Source organism: Syngnathus leptorhynchus, chromosome 12 (assembly GCF_054491065.1).
Source record: "Syngnathus leptorhynchus isolate UIUO chromosome 12, UIUO_Slep, whole genome shotgun sequence".
Classification (NCBI taxonomy): domain Eukaryota; kingdom Metazoa; phylum Chordata; class Actinopteri; order Syngnathiformes; family Syngnathidae; genus Syngnathus; species Syngnathus leptorhynchus.
Window position 1 is genome coordinate 694906 of NC_141206.1, and position 25770 is coordinate 720675.

The 25770-nt window shown below is 40.6% G+C and overlaps 1 protein-coding gene across 1 annotated transcript in view; it reads right to left on the bottom strand.

The window, feature by feature from the left end:
• The window catches only part of LOC147047766 (SWI/SNF-related matrix-associated actin-dependent regulator of chromatin subfamily B member 1), a 53888-nt gene that overhangs the window by 14538 nt on the left and 13580 nt on the right, over positions 1-25770 (bottom strand). Inside the window, exons 5-7 of the mRNA XM_085925429.1 lie at positions 4104-4231; positions 3872-4038; positions 455-645 (exon numbers count right to left, since the gene is read on the bottom strand). Coding sequence (XP_085781555.1) covers positions 455-645; positions 3872-4038; positions 4104-4231 — 486 coding nt within the window. The remainder of the gene's footprint in view (positions 1-454; positions 646-3871; positions 4039-4103; positions 4232-25770) is intronic.

Genomic DNA, 25770 nt, shown 5'->3' on the forward strand with positions numbered 1-25770 from the left:
GCTGCGCGGCACGGATGACGTCACTTGCAGTTCAAATGACAGTAATCCCTTGCTACATCGCGGTTCGTTTTTTGCGGTTTCACTACATCGCGGATTTTTGAATTTTGAAAATTTGTGAAAAAATCACATATAAGTCGCTCCTGAGTATAAGTCGTCCCCCACCCCACCCAAAATATGACAAAAACCGCGACTTATAGTCCGAAAATTACGCTATTTTCCTATTTTTCAGTGATTTCGCTTCAACATTTCCACACGTCACCGTAGGGAACATCAGCATTTTCAAAAGAAATTTGGGGGTTTATAATTTTTATTTTTGCACCCCCACACACACCCAAAGAAAAATATCCAAGCTTCGACAATGCTGCTCTTGACAACAACAGAGTAATCTTACACAACACCTTCCAAAAAAACGCAATAATCTACAATCAAAATTGAAAATGCTTGTGTGAGTTACCTGAAGGCATATGTTCTCTGGTGCCAACTAAGTTGTCCTCGAATGCTGTAGGCAATTGTCGTCACAAATTCCCCCCCTAGGCCCAGTTCAGAGCACAACTTCAGTGCAAAAGACTCAGGGGAGTTTTCATGTTCTGACATGTCCCATTCAAACTGGTCCACAAGTGAGATGTTTCCCACATGGATGTTGAGCTGCATTAAAAGGAGAGAAAAACAAACAAACATACACACACAAAGTTCCTTTTAATTCAAAATGTATTACATAAAATAATCAGCTAAAGGTCTTTCAAAAGAAGATAACCAGTCAAGATAGAGTATTCCCTGAAATGTATTCAGATGGCCATCCCACAACCTTAACCATTTGTAAACAAAATGTAAAAACTCGAGTGCATTGCAAAAATTCTAAGATTAAGAGATATATTTCAATAAAACCAAAATGTGAAAAGACTGTAATGATTCATACCATGATCACAGAATTTCCTGCACAAACAAAAAAAACAAATTGTGCCAAGGAGATTATCATTGACTTCCGGAAGGTTCACAGCCACCACCTGCCACTGACCGTCGACGGTGCTGTGGTGGAGAGAGTGAGCAGCACCAGATTCCTGGGGGTGCACATCAGTGAGGACCTCTCCTGGACCACCAATGCTGCGTCGCTGGCGAAGAAAGCTCAGCGCCGCCTGTACTTTCTGCGGAAACTCAGGCGAGCAAGTGCTCCTCCCGCCATCATGACCACATTTTATTGTGGCTCCGTTGAGAGCGTCCTCTCCAAATGTATCGCTGTGTGGGGTGGTGGCTGCTCTGAGTACAACATGAAGGCCCTGCAGCGCGTAGTGAACACTGCGAGTAAAATCATCGGGCCTCCACGTCCCTCCCTGAAGGAAGTTTACGCCTCCCGTCTCACCCGCAAAGCGGCCGCGATTGTGTGATGTGAGTCACCCCGCTCACTCTTTGTTTGTACTTCTGCCCTCTAGGAAGAGGTACAGATGCCTGCGCTCCCGCACCACCAGACTCAGAGACAGCTTCGTACTCCAAGCTATCCGGATCCTGAATTCCCTCCATCCTCTGCTGCATGATGTCCTGTTCTTTTGTGCTATGATCTGGCTGTCTGCTATTGGCGCGCTTGCTCCATTTTGCTGCTCTTATTTGTCTATTTATTTATTTGGGTTATTTGCTTATTACTTATTCGTTGCTCTTGTCTGTTCGTTTTTACTCTTTGTGCTATTTGATTGTGAGTGTTGTGTACTGTGTCTAGTCACCGTGGGACGGTGGGAAACGTAATTTCGATCTCTTTGTGTGCCTTAACGTGAAGAAATTGACAATAAAGCGGACTTTGACTTTGATTTTGACTTTGACATTTGATAAACATACTATGATTGATTTATTGTTGTTCCTTACAGGTATATATTGCGTTTTGAACTTTCACACAAACAGTTAGGGTTACTTGATTGAAATCATGATTTAAATAATACAGCTGAAGCTCGATTTTATGCACTTCAATTCTACGTCACTTTCTGTCTAACGCATGGACCACTATTTTTTTGCTTGGAAATACATTGACTTGAACATTGAACTTTGCACACACTTCACGCTTGGCAAAATTCCGTAATTTCACAACCATAGGGCGCACATAAACGGATTTAATTTTCTCCAAAAAACGAAGGTGCGCCTTTTGTGAGGACCAAATTAAAAAATCTGTAATGTTGTTTTGTGTGGCTTCGTAATACACAGGTGTAGACATAGAACGGGACAAAATAAAAATAATCAGAGGACTAAATGTAACACGTAGAGGAGTACATACCTTCGCCACCATTGTGGTTTCCGCCACACAGAGCCGTAATATACAGGCACCCGATAAACCAATCAGAGGACATTACGTCGATCGGTGCGGTAAACCAATCAGACGACTGGATGTAACACGTAACGCCGCAATTGGCTTCTACACAGAGACGTGATATACAGGCACCCGTTTGAACGTTTACATTTCCTTACGAGGCACAATCAGAGGACTGGACATGACACGTCAAGGAATACGTACCTTCGCATAGACAGAGACATGCTTACGAGGCACAATTCAAGCTTCCTGGAAAGCCGGGATCATTGCCGAACAGCAACATGACAACGACCTCACAATGACGAGGGCAATTGGCATGTCATATGGCGAACTTGCCCAACTTTAATTTGGTTACAGAATATGAGGACTTGGATGGATTTGCGTATGAATATCGATTAACAATAATGTAAGTACAGTAGAGTACATGGTTAAACAGCAGAATAAAGTACAACCGAACTCACTTTCTTGCTAGCGTGATATTTTTTGTTTTTTTTGTTTACCGTAAGTCATGGCATGCATGCGCCCTATGATGCGGCGCACCCTATGTGTGTGTTACATACAGTAATGGCACACATAACTGAGACTGCGCCTTTTAGTACGGTCTGCCCTTTGGTCGTGAAAATACGGTAATCAATCTTAGTTTATTGTGTGGTTCAAAACAAAAATGTTTTTAAAAAGGGCTTAGTACCACTTCCTATTCAGTTTAAAAAAAAAAAAAAAAACAGCCCGAGTTTAACATTTCACCAAGATTTGCAATACGAGCAGATAGAGGCATATGTAACACCCTAAGACTGAAACAGGAGTTAAAACCAACAGCAAATGCAGAAGTAAAGTTATTTCATTTCCATAACCCTAATTTACAAGAGTATCTAAAAGGCTTTATGGACGAGTGAGTGGAAGCATCCCACGATTCAAGGTCCTAACTATGTAGGTAAGGAAAAACTCCTAACCCCATTACAGTAAAAGAAGAAACTTTGAGAAGAGACCACTGGTTTAATTACATTTAAATTCAGTCGACTAATTTCAGCAAGAAAATAAATAGAGCCCCCTAAATTTTCATCCTTAGTGTGTCTTTTGTATCAGACCAGAAAAGTCCTTTAGTCCACTTGTTTGGTCCAGACCAAAAGCAAACTTAATGTTTTTTTTGTTTGGTGCGCTTCCTATTCAAACTGTAAATTTTGCAAGCGAAGTATATTTTGTAAACACACCCACGCTTGTGATGATCTGTGCTCCCATTGGACAGCAATGACCAGGGCGGCACACAGAGCACAGACTCGGAAATGGAGGAAAACAAGCGGGTCCTACGCGCTGCATTCCTGCTCTGCATATTTGTGCTGTTGGTTCAGATCTACGCTGCTTGTATTCACACCTGAAGCGAACCACACCAGAGTTGGTCTCGGTCTGTTTCTTTAATTCGCATCAGGATTCGTTTGCGTGTATTTCCACCTGCGCAAAAGGTGTTACAGGGTTACAATCGAACCCTGGTCCGTTTAAAGTGGACCGAACTGTCAGGTTTGAATACACCCTAAGACTACTGGGAACCATTTAACGATTGATGAAACTTTACTTTGTATCAGAACCCACCTTGATGATGACCCTTTGGTCTGCCTGCTCCTCCAAAATGCTGTCTGTGGGGTATGACTCAATCTGCTGACGTATGGCTGAGGTGATGGCAGGGACAAAAGTCAGAGGGTTCAGATCCAGGTCATCACACAGAATTTCTGCAAACATTTCTGGGGTCATCAGTTTTTCTGTTGAGGAATGGAGTCAAAGTTAAAAAGAAACAAAATAACACATTCCTTGCAATTAACATTACCATTCATGTTCCATGTGAAGGCATCTCGGAGTTTTTGCCCATCTATCTCCATGTCAAGGCGAATGGGAACCAGCACTTCTATTTGGGCAGCATTCTCATGAATCACAGCGGGATCATGATCATCAAAACTATAGACAAATAGCATTGGTCTTTTCATTCACATGCATACAGTACAACAAATGCAGAGTCAAGGGACATAAAAAAAAAACCAACGCTTAAAAATTCATTTCTAGTACCAAAGAGTTGATCAGTGTCTTCAACAAACAAACCACCAACGAGACAAAGAAAAACTCAAAACCAAGTGCCGATCAGACTTGTACTCTCCCATGGATGACGGGCTGCCACAAACACTTATTTTGCTGACTAATCACCAACAGTACCGAAATTAGTCGACAAATCATATAAAATGTTAGTATGTATTGCACCAGCAAGGAGTTACTCTTATATGACCATCAATAGCTTATAGGTTGACTTTTTTAATGTGTGTACAAATTAATAAGACAATTAAGATGATACAGTGAAACCTCAACTGACGAACTTGATTTGTTCCGTGATCGTGTTCCTTGGTAGATAGATAATTTGGCAGAAGCGATTTTTCCCACAAGAATGATTGCAAAATGTAAGATTAATTATTAACTGCTTTACCTTAAAAGACATGAAGACTTGCTATAAGAGTATAGAATCCTGAGAGGGGTGGGGAGGAAACCATGTACCGTACTTCCTATTAAGTTTAAAAAAAAAAATTAAAAAAAAAACAGCCCGAGTTTAACATTTCACCAAGATTTGCAATACGAGCAGATAGAGGCATAAGTAACACCCTAAGACTGAAACAGGAGTTAAAACCAACAGCAAATGCAGAAGCAAAGTTATTTCATTTCCATAACCCTAATTTAAAAGAGTATCTAAAGGGCTTTATGGACCCACATTTTATAGTGAGTGGAAGCATCCCACGATTCAAGCTCCTAACTATGTAGGTAAGGAAAAACTCCTAACCCCATTACAGTAAAAGAAGAAACTTTGAGAAGAGACCACTGATGTCGAAACGTGTGAAAACTCATAACACAATGCACTAGGCTTGGGGGGAAAAATCCAATGTTAGAAGTGTATTGTGCCATTTTCGAAAAAAAATCTAAATTCTAATGAGCAGGTACCCGAATATGCTATTGCCCAAATGTGCCAGTACCCCTAATTTGCCTGCGCTGTGACAGCCCTTCATATACTCACAGGTTTAATTACATTTAAATTCAGTCGACTAATTTCAGCAAGAAAATAATTAGAGCCCTCTAAATTTTCATCCTTAGTGTGTCTTTTGTATCAGACCAGAAAAGTCCTTTAGTCCACTTGTTTAGTCCGAACCAAAAGCGAACGTAATGGTTTTTTTTTTGTTTGGTGCGGTTCCTATTCAAACTGTACATTTTGCAAGCGAAGTATATTTTGTAAACACACCCACGCTTGTGATGATCTGCGCTCCCATTGGACAGCAATGACCAGGGCGGCACACAGAGCACAGACCCGGAAATGGAGGAAAACATGCAGGTCCTACGCGCTGAATTCCTGCTCTGCATATTTGTACTGTTGGTTCGGATCTACGCTGCTTGTATTCACACCTGATGCGAACCACACCAGAGTTGGTCTCAGTCCGTTTCTTTAATCTGCACCAGGATTCGTTTGCTTTACCTTAAAAGACATGAAGATTTGCTATAAGAGTATAGGATCTTGAGAGGGGTGGGGTGGGGAGGAAACCATGTACCGTGCCTAATTTTACATTCGCTACACGTTCTTCTGGCGACCCTCGCCACTTTTTGCACTTGCTTGCTTAGAAGACACGATTGACTACAAAAACTCCAGACTAACTACGGATAAATTTGCTAACAGCGCCAAGATGAGCACAGGAAGTGGCTGAGCAAAGGGTAGACACACGCACACATGCTCTGACAGAATTGCTCACGGGTTCAGACGTCGAATGTGGTTTGTAAGTGGAGGTGAAAAGATCTAAAGGCACCAGTTCGTCTCTCAAAATATTTGTAAATATAGGCGTTCGCAAGTAGAGGTTTCACTGTAGTACAGTAGCACCCTGGAAGTCGACTGCCTCGGTACTTGTCATATTCGGATTTCGATGCAAAATGTCGGGAAAACTTTGACTCTGATGTCAAACAAAGCTTTGGAATCTGATATTATTTAGCGTTGTTCAGGGTAGAGAATGGCAAATGTGAAAAAACACTGAAAGGTAGCTGGGGGTCTGACCGGGGGTCTGGGGGGCATATATATATATATATTTACATTCGCTACACGTATATATATATATATATATATATATATATATATATATATATACATACATACATACATACATACATACATACATACATACACACACACACACACACACACACACACACACACACACACACACACACACACACACACACACAAACCGTAATTTTGGACTAAAGGTCGCTCCGGAGTCACATCAGCCACAAATTGAACAATAAAGGGGAAAAAAACTTATATGTCACACTGGAGTATGAATCGCATTGGGGGAAATTTATTTGACAAAATCCAACACCAAGAGCAACACCAAGAGTATGCTAATGTAACATAAACAGATACGAGGAGCTGAGAACGGGTCTGATGTAACATTAACAGTTGTCCAAATAACTATGACATAAATAACATCTTTATCAAACCATCTGTGTCACTCCAAATCATTAAATCCATCCATCGAGTTCTTCGTCCTTTATGTAAACAACGCCGCGTGTGCGTCGTCAGTTACACTTCAAGTTATTCCACAGGCCCATATAACAATATATAACCTATATATCAAATAGCTATAATATAAACAACAATTTTATCAAGCCATCTGTGTCACTCCAGATCATTAAATCCCATCGATCAAATTCTTCGTCCTCTATGTAAACAACGCCGCATGTGCGCCGTGCCGCTGACGTCGTCAGTTACAGTTCAAATTACAGTAATCCCTCGCAACATTGCAGTTTGTTTATCGCGGTTTCACTACATCGCGGATTTTTTCCCCAAATTAAAAAAATATATAATTCAAAGTATACCCCTCTGTGAGTCGTCACCTTACCGTGGTGGAGGAGTTTGCGTGTCCCAATGATCCTAGGAGCCATGTTGTCTGGGGCTTCATGCCCCTGGTAGGGTCACCCATGGCAAAAGTGTCCGAGGTGAAGGGCCAGAGAAAGCACGACTCAAAAAGCCCTTTATGATGAAAAAGATATATGGACACGAATTTCCCTCGCCCGGACGCAGGTCACCGAGGCCCCCCTCTGGAGCCGGGCCTGGAGGTGGGGCTCGTCTGGTGGCCGGGCCTTCGCCCACAGGACCCGGCCGGGCACAGCCCGAAAAGGAAACGTGGGTACCCCTTTCCATGGGTTCACCACCTGTGGGAGGGGCATTGTGAGCTGGGCGGTGGCCAAAGGCAGGGATTTTGGCGGTCCGATCCCCGGCTGCAGAAGCTGGCTCTTGGGACTTGGCTTTTTAAGATGTGAGAATGACTGCTCACATGCATACGTAGATCCAAACATGGTCAATACAGCAATACTCACACGCTGCAGTGTGTGGTATGTGACAGGAAGCGCGTTCCAAGTTTTGAGAATCAGCTGGTCTTCGTAGGTAGCGTGGCACGTGTCGAAGTGCCGCTTTACATTCGACTGTTTCAACGATGTAATTTTGTCATTGCAAATTAGACACACCGCAGAACCCGCTCTCTCTACAAAGGCAAATTCTTCGGTCCATTCATCCTAAAATGTACGACACTCGTCGTCTTTTTTTCTTTTCGCCATCTTCTTCGTCGAAGGGTTAGCTTTGAGCTAATGACCGAGCAGACGCAGTCTCAGACTGGTTAACCTGTTTTACCCAGCAACGGCAAACGTAGGCCAGTATCATCCAATTAAAATAATGGACCATTGCTCCTGCAGCCCTTAACAGGACATGCGCGGTGAAAAATCGATGGATGGATTAAAACAAGTGAGAATATTTTGTTTTATCTCCGAGCCATATACAATCATCAAAAGAGCCACATCTGGCTCGCGAGCCATAGGTTCCCGACCCCTGTTCTACTGGGTGACTTCAATGCTCACGTGAGCAATGAGAGTGAGACCTGGAAGGGTGTGATTGGGAGGAACGCCCCCACTCCCCCCGATCTGAACCCGAGCGGTGTTCTATTATTGGAATTCTGTGCTCGACACGAATTGTCAATATTGAACACCATGTTCAAGCATAAGGGTGTCCATGTGTACACTTGGCACCAGGACATCCTAGGCCCCAGTTCGATGATCGACTTTGCAGTCGTGTCATTGGATTTGCAGCCACATGTTTTGGACACTAAGGCAAAGAGAGGGGAGGAGCTGTCAACTGATCACCTGGTGGTGGGTTGGCTCCGATGGTGGGGAAAGATGCCGGTCCGACCTGGCAGACCCACTCTGTGAGGGTCTGCTGGGAACGTCTGGCAGAATCCCTTGTCAGGAAGAGCTTCAAGTCCCACCTCCGGCAGAGAGCGGGGGAAATAGAGTCAGAGTGGACTATGTTCCGTGCCTCCATTATTGAGGCAGCCGACCAGAGCTGTGGCCGTAAGGTCGTTGGTGCCTGTCGTGGCAGCAATCCCCGAACCCGCTGGTGGACGCCGGCGATGAGGGATGCCGTCAAGCTGAAGAAGGAGTCCTATTGGGCTGTTTTGGCCTGCAGGACTCTGGAGGAAGCTGACAGGTGCCGGATGGCCAAGCGGAACGCGGCTTCGGCAGTTGCTGAGGCAAAAACACGGGCATGGAAGGAGTTTGGTGAGGCTATGGAGAATGACTTCCGGACGGCTTTGAGGAAATTCTGGTCCACCATCCGCCGCCTCAGGAGGGGGAAGCAGTGCACCGTCAACAGTGTTTACAGTGGAGATGGCATGCTGCTGACCTCGACTTGGGACGTTGTGAGTCGGTGGGGAGAATACTTTGAAGACCTCAATTCCACCTAAACGCCTTCCATTGTGGAAGCAGGGCCTGAAGACTCTGAGGCGGACTCAACAATCCCGGAGGTCAAAGTCACTGAGGTAGTTAAAAAACTCCTCGGTGGCAGGGCCCCGGGGGCGGCTGAGATCCGCCCGGAGTTCTTAAAGGCTCTGGATGTTGTGGGGCTGTCATGGCTGACACGCCTCTACAGCACTGCGTGAACATTGGGGACGGTGCCTCTGGTTTGGCAGACTGGGGTGGTGGTTCCCCTCTTTAAGAAGGGGGACCGGAGGGTGTGTTCCAATTACAGGGGATTCACACTCCTCAGGCTCCCTGGTAAGGTCTATTCAGGGGTGCTGGAGAGGAGGATCCGTCGGGAGGTCCAACCTCGGATTCAGGAGGAGCAGTGTGGCTTTCGTCCTGGGCATGGAACAGTGGACCAGCTCTACACCCTCGGCAGGATCCTCGAGGGGGCATGGGAGTTCGCTCAACCAGTCCACATGTGTTTTGTGGACTTGGAGAAGGCGTTCGACCGTGTCCCTCGGGAAAATCTGTGGAGGGTGTTTCGGGAGTACGGGGTGCCGAGCCAACCAATTAGGGCGGTTTGGTCGCTGTGTCACCGATGTCAGACTTTGGTCCACATTTACAGCAGTAAATCAGATTCCTTCCCAGTGAGGGTTGGACTCCGCCAAGGCTTCCCTTTGTCACCGATTCTGTTCATAATTTTTATGGACAGAATTTCTAGGTGCAGCCGAGGGGTTGGGGGTGTCCGTTTTGGGGACCTCAGCATCTCGTATCTGCTTTCTGCAGACGACGTGGGGCTGTTGGCTTCTTCAAGCCGTGATCTCCAGCTCTCACTGGAGCGGTTCGCAGCAGAGTGTGAAGCGATCGGGATGAGAGTCAGCACCTCCAAATCCGAGTCCATGGTCCTCGGTCAGAAAAGGGTGGAATGCCCTCTTTGGATCGAGGATGAAATGGAGGGGTTCAAGTATCTTGGGGTCTTGGCCACGAGTGAGGGCAGGATGGAGCGTGAGATCGACAGGCGGATCGGTGCAGCGTCGGCAGTAATGCGGACTCTGTACTGGTTTGTCGTGGTAAAGAGAGAGCTAAAACAAAAGGCAAAGCTCTCAATTTACCAGTCGAACTACGCTCCTACCCTCACCTATGGTTACGAGCTATGGGTCGTGACCGAAAGAACGAGATCCTGGATACAAGTGGCCGAAATGAATTTCCTCCGCAGGGTGTCCGGGCTCTCCCTTAGAGATAGGGTGAGAAGCTCGGTCATCCGGGAGAGACTCTGAGTAGAGACGCTGTTCCTCCACGTTGAGAGGAGCCAGATGAGGTGGCTCGGGCATCTCATCAGAATGCTTTCTGGGCGCCTCCCTGGGGAGGTGTTCCGGGCATGTCCCACCGGCGTTATAGAGCCGTGTTCGCCAAAACCAGCAGACACAGAGACAGCTTCTTCCCCCAGGCTGTTGCTCTGATGAACTCACACCACTCTTAAGAGTCTCAGAGTCATTGCTGTGCAATAACATCCTGCTCTCCACACCTTTTTTGCATTGTCTACACTGTTGGTACTGTGTCCTCTTTGCATCCATTGCAGCCTGGTCATCCTGGAAAAGGCACCCTCCTACCTGTGGTCTCTTCTCAAGGTTTCTCATTTACCCGAGTTGGAGTTTTGAGTTTTTCCTTGCCCTCCTGGGAGTTTAAGATCAGGGGATGTTTGAGAATATTTGTCATTTTTCACATGTCCTGAGTGTTGTTAGTCACCTAAATGTTGAACAGAGACTGTGATGTACCGGAGTCAAATTCCTTGTTTTGCACGCATAAACAAGGCAAATAAAATTTCTTGAATCTTCTTGAATCTTTACAGTATGTACACTTGTACCTTGTTATTAAAATTGTTATAATAAAAGCTGTTCTAAAAACATATTTACAGTATGTGTTGAGAATTATCCATGTTATTTATGTTATTCAAGAAAATCGTTATAATAAAACAGTTCTAAAAACATATTCACAGTATGTACACTTGTACCTTGTTATTCAAATTGTTATAATAGAAGCTGTTCTAAAGAGTATTTACAGTATGTTTTAAGAATTCTCCATGTTATTTATGTTATTCAGCTGTGCTTTGATTTGAGGTAGGGTGCTATATTTTGAAGGCCATTTTCAATTAATATAAAGCCATAGTGCACCCTCATGCAATTTAAAGTGAAAATAACGTGAAGTGATCAACAATACTAGGAAGTAAGTAATGTGTTAAATCAAGTAAAAATTTGTGAATTATTTCACATATAAGTCCCCCCCCACCCAAACTATGAATAAACGCAACCTATACTCCGAAAAATACGGTGTGTGTGTGTGTGTGTGTGTGTGTGTGTGTGTGTGTGTCTGCGTGTGTGTATAGATAGATAGATAGATAGATAGATAGATAGATAGATAGATAGATAGATAGATAGATAGATAGATACCGTAATTTTCTAACTATAAGTCGCGTTTTTTTCTTAGTTTGGGTGGGGGGGCGACTTATCCTGAGAAGCGACTTATATGTGAATCTTTTCAAAAAATTTCAAAAGAAAAATAAAAAAAAAAGGGGGGAAATGCGATAAACGAACCGCGATGTAGCAAGGGATTGCTGTAATTAGAATTTCAAGTGACGTTAGCAGCGCGGCGGTTGTTTACATAAAGGACAAAGATTCGATCACGGGATGACGAAGATGAGGAAGGGCCCCATGTACTACCGGCTTTGTTTGTAAGTGACACGGAGGACGAAGAGTTTGAAGGATTTAATGATTTGGAGTGACACAGAAGGTTTGAAAAACTATTATGGCTTTTACGCACGCCCGGTCCGACTCGACGGAGCTCTCTTTCACCTCCGAGGATGGAAGTTGGGGGCCAGCGCTCGGCTGGGTGGCTGTCCGGGGACGGTGGCTGGGGCTCGGACATGGCTTTTACGCACGCCCGGTCTTTCACCTCCGTGGATGGAAGTTCAGTAGTTGTAGGCTCGTTGAACTCTTGTTTTGTTAAATAAAGAGGCGTTTACCAAACCCACGTCTTTGCTTGTAGTTTGTTAACGCTACAATATAGTTTTATACCAGATCTGTGGAGTAATGACGAGGCTGACATCAGGGCCCACGTGCAGCGTTGTTGACAAAGGATGAGGAATTTGATCGATGGATTTAATGATTTGGAGTGACACAGATGGTTTGATAATATTGTTGTGGAATAATTAGCAAATCACGACGAGTTTGACGGCGCGCGTACGCGGCATTGCTTACATAAAGGATGATGATTTAATGAACTGGAGTGACACAGATGGTTTTATAAACGTGTTATTTATGTAAGTTATTAGAATAACTCTGAATGTTACGTCAGGCCCGTTCTCAGCTCTTTGTTTGTGTTTAGGTCACATTAGCATACCTATCGTTCAGCCTGTTGTTGCTCGTTCATGTCTGTTCTTGGTGTTGGATTTTGACGAATGAATTTGCCCCAAAAGTGCGACTTATACTCCGGTGCGACTTATATATGTTTTTTTCACTTTGTTGTGCATTTTGTGGCTGGTGCGACTTATACTCCGGAGCGACTTATAGTCCGAAAAATACGGTATTTAATGCATGCTTGATGTTATTCTAAATCACGGACACTGCTCAAGGTGTCTAAGAATGTTCTGTACTTTATTATATCTTATGTTTTGATGAATGCTTGATGTGACGTCGTATTTTGCCTAATGCTAGACGCCAGCCTTGGATTACTACTGAAGGTACTGGACAGAAGGAAAATGTTTTTACTAATAATGAAAAATACGGTGGGAAGCATAATTAAACTAAGAATGTGACAATTTAAACAAGTACATGGAGTGTCAAAAGAACAAACAAACAAATGCATGGTAAGTGGTGAGGAAGAACTTTGCATAGTCAGTTTTATATATCTATATCTATATATATATATATATATATAGATATATATATATATCCATCTATATATATATAATAAAGTGTAACAATTTATTTACACTGTTTTATATTGTGGCAGCAACGGTGTTAAGTGTATCTCTGTGAACATTGTGTACAAAACTGCGCGGGTGCTGAATTGGGTGGCTTCTGAGTGGGAAAGTGCAGGCTTGGCTGTCAGGTGAGACAGCGCCGCAGCTGGAGAAGTGAGAACAATAAGTTGATTTGTTTCAAATAGTTGATTTTTTTTATTTGGTATTTGAGTTGGAGTCAGAAAAATGGCTGAACAAGAATTTGATAAAGAATGTACATGTATAACTAGCATGAAGGTTGTATCCCTTTGTGTGGTGGGGTTAAACTGTAACTATTTTTGTTTTCAAAAGGTTGCAGCTCTAAAGTTTGGGCAAAACGGTCAGGTGGGCACACATGCATATTTAGGACAGAGGTAGGGGATCGCATTGTGTGACGTGGTGGTGGTGAGGTTTTCCGCACTTCAGATATCTCCCCACCCACTTGTCAACGGCTGGGAAGATTGCCATGTTGTGAGCCCGTGTGTGTGTTATCTATGTTTGTCTTTGTGTACCAGTTCGTTATAAATGATGGAGTTTGGTTAAAATGGTGCATGACACCAGCTCAGTGGCCTAGTGGTAGAGGGTCCGCCCTGAGACTGGAAGGTTGTGGGTTCAAACCATGGCCGGGTCATACCAAAGACTATAAAAATGGGACCCATTGCCTCCCTGCTTGGCACTCAGCATTAAGGATTGGAATTGGGGGGTTAGATCACCAAATGGTTCCCGAGCGCGGCACCGCTGCTGCTCACTGCTCCCCTCTCCCCCAGGGGATGGATCAAAATCACATGGGGATGGGTTAGATGCAGAGGACAAATTTCACCACACCCAGATGTGTGTGACGATGATCATTGGGACTTTGACTTTGGGATGCACGAGACAATGGTTTCTCAGATTTGCACTGTAAAATGTAAAACTTTAAAATGATAAAATAATCTGAGGGTTGTGGGCAGAAACTGGTTCAAAGGGGATAGTGCCCAGCCCTCGTAAAAAAATGTGAGAATGAGAGAACAGGCATTATTGAATTGGATAAAATTTAATTTTGATTGCAGATGTTAAATTTAGGAGGAATTATGGATTGGTTATAACATCAGACTATACAAGGTGGTTACACGTAAGGATAAATCACAGATTTGAATCACTTAGAGTTAAAAAAAAAACAAATAACGACATTGCAAGGGGGCACTTTTTATTAAAAGAACACCAAGTAAAGTATTAAGTAGGGGGCATTCGTGATTGGGGTTAAATTAAGGATAAAATTAGGTCAATGATAAGAAATTAATGGTGCTCTACATAAAAAGGCTAAAATTTTAAAGAGGAAATATTTGGAGCAGTGTTGGTCCACATATGTCATGGTCCTAGTTTATTTGGTTTGATTGTGGGTTGGGTTTATTTTGTTTATTGTTAGGTTTTCCTGGTGTTTTTGGGTTAGGGTTCAGGTGTTCCTTGTTATTCTCTTATCCCCTGCATTGTAAATGTCTTCTTTATGCAGATAGGTTAACAGGCTAGGAATTTAGTGAGAAGATAATTGATCAATTGATGGGTGTTAATAATTGTCCAAATTCTAGTCACATGTTTTGAGGGACCACACCAACAACATTATGCTTAACTTGCAGGCCATTATTTAGTATGTGATGTCAGTGTCGAGCTCAGTAGACTGTTTCATCAAAAAATGCAAGATTGAAGGAGGAGATTTGATTTGTAATCTGGCATTTGGGTGCCACTTTTAAGTGTCAACATGCAAGGTCTCTGCAGGAGCATAGATTGTTATTGTTTGTTTTTTAAGCTATATTTAACAGTTTATCTGAGTGCGGTAAGGATATAGCAATTTTGAAAGACTTAAAAATTAAAAGCAAAATTACATTTAAATTCTGACATATGCCAGCTAACACGAGGATGGAAAATAAATAAATAAATAAATAAATAAATAAATAAATAAATAAAGAAAGAAATAAATACTAGCTCAAATGTGACGTGTTGCAAATTGGGCAATGAGATATTCACTTTCAAGCACTATCCATTAATGCTGCTGACAACAATAACTTATGAGATGGTAAATCAAGGAAGAGTGTCATATTTGGAACACCTATACGTATGACCTATAGATTGAACAATAAAATTTACCGCATATACAACCATGTTGGTAGAATGTTGAATTACAGTACAGTTTATTCCAAGGGATTTTGGAACTTAATTTGATGATAAGCACTGGAAGTAAAAAAAAAAAACGAGCATGGTAGAAGGGGGATGTGAGTGACATGTGAAGTGAGAGATGGGAAGAGGAAAATAAATTATTTACGTGAGACCAGTTTATGATCGAACGAAAAAGGAATCAAAGATTGGAATCAGGATGAAGGAAAAATGCGGGTTGAATATTTGAATTTGAATGTTGGAAACTATTATTGAGTTGTTTAACAACTTTGAAGAAAGAGAAATTTAGCCTTGTTCATGGGTAGGGTGGATGGATTACTAAAAAAAAAAAAAAAACATTTGATAAGGGCGGCTTGAAAGTAAGATGAGTGTGCGCAATAGTGTTAATAGGAGGAGTTGGTGGTAATAAACAAATGCTACACAGGAAAACTGATAACACGAAGATAGTTCTGTAAAATTTGTATCCCAGTGTATTCTGCCCTAGCGCGCGGCACGATTCCTGAACTGAGTCTTCTTACTCCACTGGCTGTCTCAAAATCAACAGAGAACTGCCCCTGGTCATGAGGCACCTTTGACCTTTAGGAGAACAACAGGAACTATTATCATGCTTGAAGGGGGCAAGCACAGCTTTTACCAGGACAAGAGCCATACAGTTGGTGGAATACACACAGTTGCAGATCCTAAAAAAACAAAACAAAAATTGGGACTGAAAAAACCAAAGACAAGATGGACGCATTTGAGAGTGGTGGACGGTCCAGCCATGAATCATCATTATGAGACTCGAAGAGGAGAGGCTGCGAAAGACTTGCATGAGTCACATGAAGTCAAACTGGACACCTTGCTAAAGACTGCTCAAGCATTACAAAGTTGGTGGAGTTTGAGACAAAAGGGATGGAAGCGTGTTTGGGTGCTGGGGCCGACATAACAGGAGTTTTGATTAAAAAAAAAGGGAATAATAACGCTGCTTATTGACACTGAAACAGGGATGAAAACAAAATACATAGATATGGACAGTGACGTTGCACTAATAATAACAAATCATATGACAGTGTGATCAAAGTGCAAAGTGGACATTGATCAATAGAAATTAAATAATTTGAATCATGAATTTTTTATATCTAACATAGCATTTCAAAGACGAATGATGAATCTAATTGAAATAATGTAATTTTATAATTGGACCAGTGAAAATTGCGATTCGGGCAACAGAAGGCTGAATTGCTAAACTTAATTGACCTTTATCAAAACAACAGAATTTAATATCAATTGCGACTGATTTATAGGATGCATATTTGAGCTTGAAGGGGTGAGGGGGCCATAAGAAATTTGGAATTCTGGTTAGTCAGCAAAATAGTAATACAGGACACTACTTAATTGAAAAAAGAATACAGTAGGGCTTTAAATAACAATTACATTGACATTACCCTTGCGACAATTGATTTAAATGGCAATTTATGATAGGTACTTGGGGTTAGGATTAACAATCCATCCATCTATCCATTACTGGTACGGCTTGTCCTTACGAGGGTCACGGAGGATTAACAATGATAACTAAAATTTGTAATTTCTGTAGAAATTGCGTGTGAAGGCAAAGAGGCTGAATAAAAATTCGGGGAATGCTACACAATTATGTTTAAATTTGGAAAGTGGTGAATTGGTAAGAAAATGTACGAACATTTTTGAAAGAATTTTGTAAAATTGGGCGTGAATTGAAAGTAGAACATTTTTAGTTATGGAAGTTATGGAATAGGTAGGCATAAGATGAACAATTAAAAGTTTAAATGGGTTGAGTCAGTGAAAAAAGAAACTAGAAGAAATTAGAAGGGAAAAATTTTGCAAAAATTTTACCGCAATGTTAAAAGTGAAAATGTGAAATTTGAATCTAGGAAGTGAAAGAAGATGAATTGGAGGAATTATGTGGAAGAAAATGAGAAATGTTGAAGTTGTCATGAAGAATGAATGGTGAAATTTTGGCTTAAAATTGGGGAATTTCTCAAAAAACAAATATTTGGAATATTTGGCATGAACATTTGGAATGTGTTAAAAGTGGAATGAAGTGAATCAGACTAATTATGTGGAATTAGTTAAGATAAAATAAAAATAAAAAAAGGCAGAAGAATGCAGAAGAAGTTGAGTAATAATAAAGTCAAGGCAAGTCAAGTTTATTTATATAGCCCTAAATCACAAGCAAGTCTCAAAGGGCTTCACATGTACAAAATAATGACAATTTAAAGTACAGGAATAATATGTGTGAAGGCCACAATGATGATCATGACAGCAAAAATAGTTCTAATTGGTTTTGATAGATACAAAGGGGGAACGTGGAAGAAGGTTTTCAAAATTTGTGACATAGCATGACTCCAGTATCAAGCGTAAGCATTTCTTTTAATTCTGAGAGTAATTGGCATCAACAAAATGCGAACAATAATTTTCAAGGTGATAGTGTAAATGGCAGGAGGAGGCTGTGTATTTTAAACATTTTTTGAGTCTTATTTTTTTAGGAGGGTCAGTAATGCTTGTGAGGAGATGAATGAAGGAACAAGGTAACAGTAAAAGGGCGTATTCTATAAATTTTTGGTTCTTTGCCAGAGATAGTTATTTGGAGGGATGAATTTAAACGGAAAATGTGTGAATCAATGTGAACCTGAAAGCAATATGGAACTGTTTATAGGAAGAAATATGGGAAGGTGGAAATATGGAAGTTACAGCTCAACACAAAGTGTCAAATAGTTAAAAAGTGTGAGATGTAAGCAAACTACATGGGGAGTTAAATTATGTTCCAGCATTATGCATATTGGCAGGCGATGAGAGGACAGTAGACCAGACGATTACCGTAATTTTCGGACTATTAGTCGCTCCGGAGTATAAGTCGCAACACCCATAAAATGCACAATAGCGTGAAAAAAACATATATAAGTCGCTCCGGAGTATAAGTCGCACTTTTGGGGCAAATTTATTTGTCAAAATCCAACACCAAAAACAGACACGAACCAGCAACAACAGGCTAAACGATACGGTATGCTAACGTGACATACACAAACGAGAGGCTGAGAACGGGCCTAACGTAACATTCAGAGTTATTCAAATGATTATTACATAAATAACACGTTTATCAAACCATCTGTGTCACTCCAAATCATAAAATACATCAATCATCGATCGCGTAAACAATGCCGCGTACGCGCGCCGTCGGACTCGTGATTTGTATGTCTAATTATTCCACAGACCCATATAACGAGATATAAAGTATATTTCAAATAACTATCATATAGCAACAATATTACCAAACCATCTGTCACTCCAAATCATAAAATACATCGATCATCGATCGTGTAAACAATGCTGAGTACGCGCGCCATCGGACTCGTGATTTGCATGTCTAATTATTCCACAGACCCATATAACAATATATAAAGTATATTTCAAATAACTATCATATAGCAAAAATATTACCAAACCATCTGTCACTCCAAATCATAAAATCCATCGATCATCGATCGTGTAAACAATGCCGCGTACGCGCGCCGTCGGACTCGTGATTTGCATGTCTAATTATTTCACAGACCCATATAACGATATATAAAGTATATTTCAAATAACTATCATAAGGCAACAATACTATCTGTGTCACTCCAAATCATTAAATCCATCGATCAAATTCCTCGTCTTTTGTCAACAAAGTGCGCCCTGACGTCAGCCTCGTCGTTATCCCACAGATCTAGCATATAACTATATTGTAGCATTAACAAAGTACAAGCAAAGACGTGGGTTTGGTAAACGGCTCTTTATTTTACAAAACAAGAGTTCAACGAGCCAACAATTACTGAACTGTAACGCTAAAAACATAAACAAGTTGCTACACGAAATAAAACATAAATAGCATAACTTAGCATAACTAAATAGCATAACTATAATATAAATAATAACTTTTTCAAACCGTTTTTGTCTTCTGTCTGATTATCAAATCCTTCAAACTCTTCATTCTCCGTGTCACTGACAAACAACTCCACTACTGATGCCAGTAGTACGTGCGGCCCTTCGTCGCTGACGTCAGACTCCTCGTCAGTTTCAGTTGGACTTATTCCATATTTTCTGAATCCTGACAGAATGGTTTTGAGTGTAACCGAAGCCCGAGCTTTATCAATCCATCCAATGACGTCCAGGAATGTTGCACGTCGCATTCTCCCGGCTGCCGTGAAGCTGTGCTCTCCGTCCATCATCCACTGCTCCCACAGGTTACGCAGAACTGCTTTAAAGCTCCTATTCACAAAGACGTCAAGTGGCTGGAGTATTTTAGTGCAGCCTCCAGGGATGATGGCAGGTTTGGAGTTGAGGTTTTTTAATTTATTTTTTTTATCTCTGGCGTGATGTGCGCTCGCATGCTGTCCATCACAAGCAGAGCTTGCATCCTAAGTTGCATTGCTGCCCCTACTGTTTCTTTTTTGTTTTGTTTTTTTTACATCACCACACTAAATTCTCTTCACCAGACCTGTGCTTTTTAAAAACTCAAAAAAACAGCGCTTTCCCCATCCCAGATGTTGCGTCACGGTCAATGGTGAAATTTAAAGCACCCTCGTCCAGTTTAGTTTGAAAATAACTATATTTCTTTTTCAGTTGTTTTTTTTTTGTTTTGTTTCTTTGTTTCATGAACTTGAATATTGTTCTTTAAAGTGTGAATTGCTTTATTCGTTTTTTCAGTGTATTAAAAATAATATGTGAGGTGATTACTAATATATATTAGTAAGTAATGTGTTAATGATCAAGTAAAAATTTTTTCGAAAAAAAAACACATATAAGTCGCTCCTGAGTATATGTCACCCCCCCACCCAAACTATGAAATAAACCGCGACTTATAGTCCGAAAATTACGGTAGGTATTAATTTTGGATTCAAAATAAAAAAAAGGGAAATTTTAATTGAAGAAATTTTTTTGAGTAGGAAAGGTTCTTTTAATAATTTAATATCTTATGTTTTTGTGTGTTGCGGGATGACAGTTTATCTGTAATGGTGCATGAATATCAAGTCTGTGCTTGTGGTGTGGCGTTTGTGTAAAGTGAATGATTAAATCGATTCAAAGTTGGGGTGACGTGATCACAGTAGAGGATAAAATTCCTCTCACCTGAAAAATATATAGAGAATACAGATTTGAAAAAGCAAGAATGATCAGGGCTAATTTTACACTAAATCTGGGTTTAGGATTACTCTGGGGCACCATTGATAACAAAAGAGTTCAATGGAGAAGGCCCATTTCAAGATTGTGACCAGATGTGACTATACCAGCATTGCCTCTGAGCCAAGACAGTGCATGACAACTCTGGATTTACCTGACAGTGTGACGAAATGCATGTGACGGAATTTGTGACGACTTGCTCTGTTTTGATGTTTTACCTGATTCTGCAACACAATCAGCACCCCTAACCGCAACCCCGGGAGGAGATTGTGCTGTATTTGTGGAACTCTTACTTACTTTGCAGGTTGTCAACTGCAGTCTTGGAGAATTATTTTGTGTTATGTCTGTGAAAATGCATTAACAACTAACCCCTTACTTTTCAAAATGAGTTTGTAAATGTGATCGTTTTCAAGACAGGCTCGGCAAGCTCCAGTTTTCAATTTGATACGTTTGACGTGTCCCTTTGTGGATTATCTTTTGTGTGTCATTGTGAATTTTACTTTTACCGTAATTTTCGGACTATTTTTTCGTTTTTTTTCATAGGTTGGGGGGGGGGGGGCAACTTATACTCAGGAGCGACTTATGTGTTTTTTTTTCACAAATTTAAAAAATTCAAAAATCCGGGATGTAGTGAAACCGCGATAAACGAACCGCGATGTAGCAAGGGATTACTGTCATTTGAACTGCAAGTGACGTCACCGGCGCCACGCGGCGGTTGTTTACATAAAGGACAAAGGTTTTGATCACGGGATGACGAAGATGACGAAGGGCCTCACGTTTGAAGGATTTAATGATTTGGAGAGACACAAGGTTTGAAAACCTTATTTATGTTATTGTTATTTTATATATTTTATTTTGTGGAGCAACTTGTATATGTTTTTATCGTTACAGTTCAGTAGTTGTTGGCTCGCGCGTCGTTGACATAAAGGATGAGGAATTTGATCGATGGATTTAATGATTAGGGGTGACACAGATGGCCAGTCGAGTTTCAGGGACTGAGAATTGGTGATTCCAGGCCAGGATGGCATCTGGAGGTACATTGTTATTTTTACTTTTTATCCATAGAGGCAATTTTTTTAGAATGTGTCAAAAGGGGAAGGGGAAAAAATAAAAAAAAAATAAAGGTGGGAATTGTGAGATTTTAAGTGTTTTCAGATTTGATGGTTTATAAATCTTCGACATGCTAGACGGATAAGAAGCAACTCGGCAGAAATGAAGTGAATGGGAGACAACATTGTGAAATGGAGCCAAAGCATGGTAACAAGGGGGAGAGTGAAAATAGCTTATAATAAATTATCAACCTTCACAAGATAACTACTGCCCTCTGGGAAGAGTTACAGAAGCCTGCGCTCCCGCACCACCAGACTCACCAACAGCTTCATAGTCCAGGCTGTTAGGATCCTGAACTCTCTCCCCCCTCCACCTTCGGCTGCATAATGTCCTGGCCTTTTGGGCCACGTTGGCTGCCTTGCACTACTCCTCCTGTATTTTTGCACTATATTCTGACTGTCTGCTGTATGCACTTTTTTTTATTTTTGCTACTGTTATTTATTGATTTATTTATGTATTTATTTTATTTTATTTATTTACTTACCGCTCTTATTTATTCATTGTTCAAGGGTTGTAATTGGGGAGTTAGATCACCTACATCATCAAATGATCCCTGAGCGCGGCACCGCTGCTGCTCACTTCTCCCCTCTCCCCCAGGGGATGGATCAAAATCACATGGGGATGGGTTAAATGCAGAGGACAAATTTCACCACACCCAGATAAGTGTGTGACGATGATCATTGGGACTTTGGGACTTTAACTGGGACTTGTATGTGCCTTCTTGTTTTTACTTTTTGTGTTGTTTACTTGAATGTTTTGTTGTCCGTGGACCAATAACTTATGTGTGTGTGTGTGTGTGTGTGTGTGTGTGTGTGTGTGTGTGTGTGTGTGTGTGTGTGTGTGTGTGTGTGTGTGTGTGTGTGTGTGTGTGTGTGTGTGTGTGTGTGTAGGTAGGTAGGTAGGTAGGTAGGTAGGTAGGTTAGATAGATAGAGAGAAAGAGAAAGAGAGAGAAAGAGAGAGAGAAAGAGAGAAAGAGAGATAGAGAGATAGATAGATAGATAGATAGATAGATAGATAGATAGATAGATAGATAGATAGATAGATAGATAGATAGATAGATAGATAAAACAAACATATATATATATATATATATATATATATATATATATATAGTCCTAAAATTCCGTAATTTTCGGGCTATAAGTAGCATTGTTTTTCATAGTTTGGGTGGGGGGGCGACTTATACTCAGGAGCGACTTATACGTGTTTTTTTTTCAAAAAAATTTACTTGATCATTAACACATTACTTACTAGTACAGTTGATCACCTCACATATTATTTTTAATACACTGAAAAAACGAATAAAGCAATTCACACTTTAAAGCTCAATATTCAAGTTCATGAAACAAATAAACAAAACAAAAAAAAAACAGCTGAAAAAGAAATATAGTTATTTTCAAACTAAACTGAAAGAGGGTGATTTCAATTTCACCATTGGCCGTGACGCAACAACTGGGAGGGGAAAGCGCTGTTTTTTTGAGTTTTTAAAAAGCACAGTTCTGGTGAAGAGAATTTAGTGTGGTGATGGAAAAAAAAAAACTGTAGGGGCAGCAATGCAATTTAGGATGCAAGCTCTGCTTGTGATGGACAGCATGCGAGCACATATCACGCCAGACATGCAAATCACGAGTCCGACGGCGCGCATACGCGGCATTGTTTACACGATCGATGATCGATGTATTTTATGATTTGGAGTGACAGATGGTTTGGGAATATTGCTGCTATATGATAGTTATTTGAAATATACTTTATATATTGTTATATGGGTCTGTGGAATAATTAGACATGCAAATCACGAGTCCGACGGCGCGCGTACACGGCATTGTTTACACGATCAATGATTGATGGATTTTATGATTTGGAGTGACAGATGGTTTGGGAATATTGTTGCTATATGATAGTTATTTGTAATATACTTTGTATATTGCTATATGGGTCTGTGGAATAATTAGACATGCAAATCACGAGTCCGACGGCGCGCGTACGCGGCATTGTTTACACGATCGATGATCGATGTATTTTATGATTTGGAGTGACAGATGGTTTGGTAATATTGTTGCTATATGATAGTTATTTGAAATATACTTTATATATCGTTATATGGGTCTGTGGAATAATTAGACATGCAAATCACGAGTCCGACGGCGCGCGTACGCGGCATTGTTTACACGATCGATAATCGATGTATTTTATGAATTGGAGTGACACAGATGGTTTGATAAACGTGTTATTTATGTAATAATCATTTGAATAACTGAATGTTACGTTAGGCCCGTTCTCAGCCTCTCGTTTGTGTATGTCACGTTAGCATACCGTATCGTTTAGCCTGTTGTTGCTGGTTCGTGTCTGTTTTTGGTGTTGGATTTTGACAAATAAATTTGCCCCAAAAGTGCGACTTATATATTTATAACTTATAACGTTTTTTTCACGTTATTGAGCATTTTATGGGTGGTGCGACTTATAGTCCGGAGCGACTAATAGTCCGAAAATTATATATATATATATATATACATATATATATATATATATATATATATATATATATATATATATATATAATGTGTAATGTGTCTTGTCACCGTGGGATAGTAGGAAACAAAATTTCGATCTCTTTGTGTGTCTTGACGTGAAGAAATTGACAATAAAGCAGACTTTGATTTTGACTTTGATAAGATCAAATGGATGGGAGAGTATTACATGTAAAAAATTGGAGCAATAACATACAGACTAGAAATAAATTGGGAACAGGTGGATAATTTAAAGCAGCTTTTGAAGGTTAAAGTTTGAATAACATTCATTTGCCGGATAAACAATGGAAGGGATTGAAAAATTGAACAAATTTAAGAAGACTGCATGAGTATTATGTTGGAAATAATTGATCATTTAAACAGTGGCGTGATTGGGACATGAGACAAAGATAAAAGAATGAACATACAAAGATATTCAACAAGAAACTTTTCCCGATAAAAAGGTGCCGTTTGAGTTTGAAGTACATTGTCGCTTCGGAGGAGGAAAACATTATTTAAGATACGTACGTGATTGATCAACGATTAAATGTTCGTAAAACAACAGATTGAATAAATTACAATGACTATGCTTTGAGAAGGCTATCCCTTATACAAAGGTACAGTAGGATTAGAATTTGATAAAATTGATATGGACATTCACATATTTCATTAGAATTTAAACTGCTTGCAACACTATTACAAATTAGTTAACACTTGTAATTGATTGATTGATTGATTGATTGATTGATTGATTGATTGATTGATTGACAGAATGACAGATACCAAGTGACTGAGTGACCGAGTGGGCGATCGTTCGATGTCTCTCCTTCTATATGTACGTATATATGTATGTATGTATTTCGTTATTTGTATTTTCCTCTTGCATTTTTTTCTACATCTTCTTTCGGTTGCTCCAGTTAGGGGTCGCAACAGCAGAGCAATCGTTTCCAAATCTTTGTCCTGTCACACCAATCAACAAATGTCCTCTTCTGTAAAATTAAAATGCAACATCTTAATCTCTGCCACGCTCTCCATTATTTTGGCTAGTTGAGAGTTTCAAGACCCACTTCTAACATTCTTTCCCACAACTTAATGCTGTGCCTGATCAACATAACACCTCTGTAGCTACCGCAGTTCTGCGCATCGCCGTGGTCTGAAATAAAAAATAGGAACCAGCACCTTTCCTCAGGAATCTTCTCTGCCTTCTTGAGAGTTCCATGCTGCCTTTGGAATGTCATCTGGGCCAATTGCCTTTCCACTCTCCATCTTGACAAATGTCTGTGTATGAATTTGATCTATGCTTATTTTCCTCACTTATTGGCGGCCCCACAGAGGGACTTGAAGTGGCGCCACAGAGATACGTGGTGTGCCAACAGAGGGACCCTGGTGGTATCAACGGTTTTAGTGACCTGAGTTAAACTGAGGTCAACAGAGGGAGTGAAGGAATGGGGTCGAAATACAAAAAGTCCTGCCAAGATACAAAACAGATATGCTCAAACCTCATTGAATAAAGTACGTAAGCAGAGAAGTATATTCACAAATTAAATCAATAAAAGAAACATTTAAGGCATATAATTGTACCTACACATAAAACCAATAAAGAAGATATAACTAGACATTTTTATATATGGTAATGACAGGTTTTTATAACTTCATGATCTGATATGTATTTCTGTGCACTTTAAAATATATATATATTTTTTTTATATTGCCTGAATAGCATAACAACCTTTAAGGAACTATTTAATGTATGCTT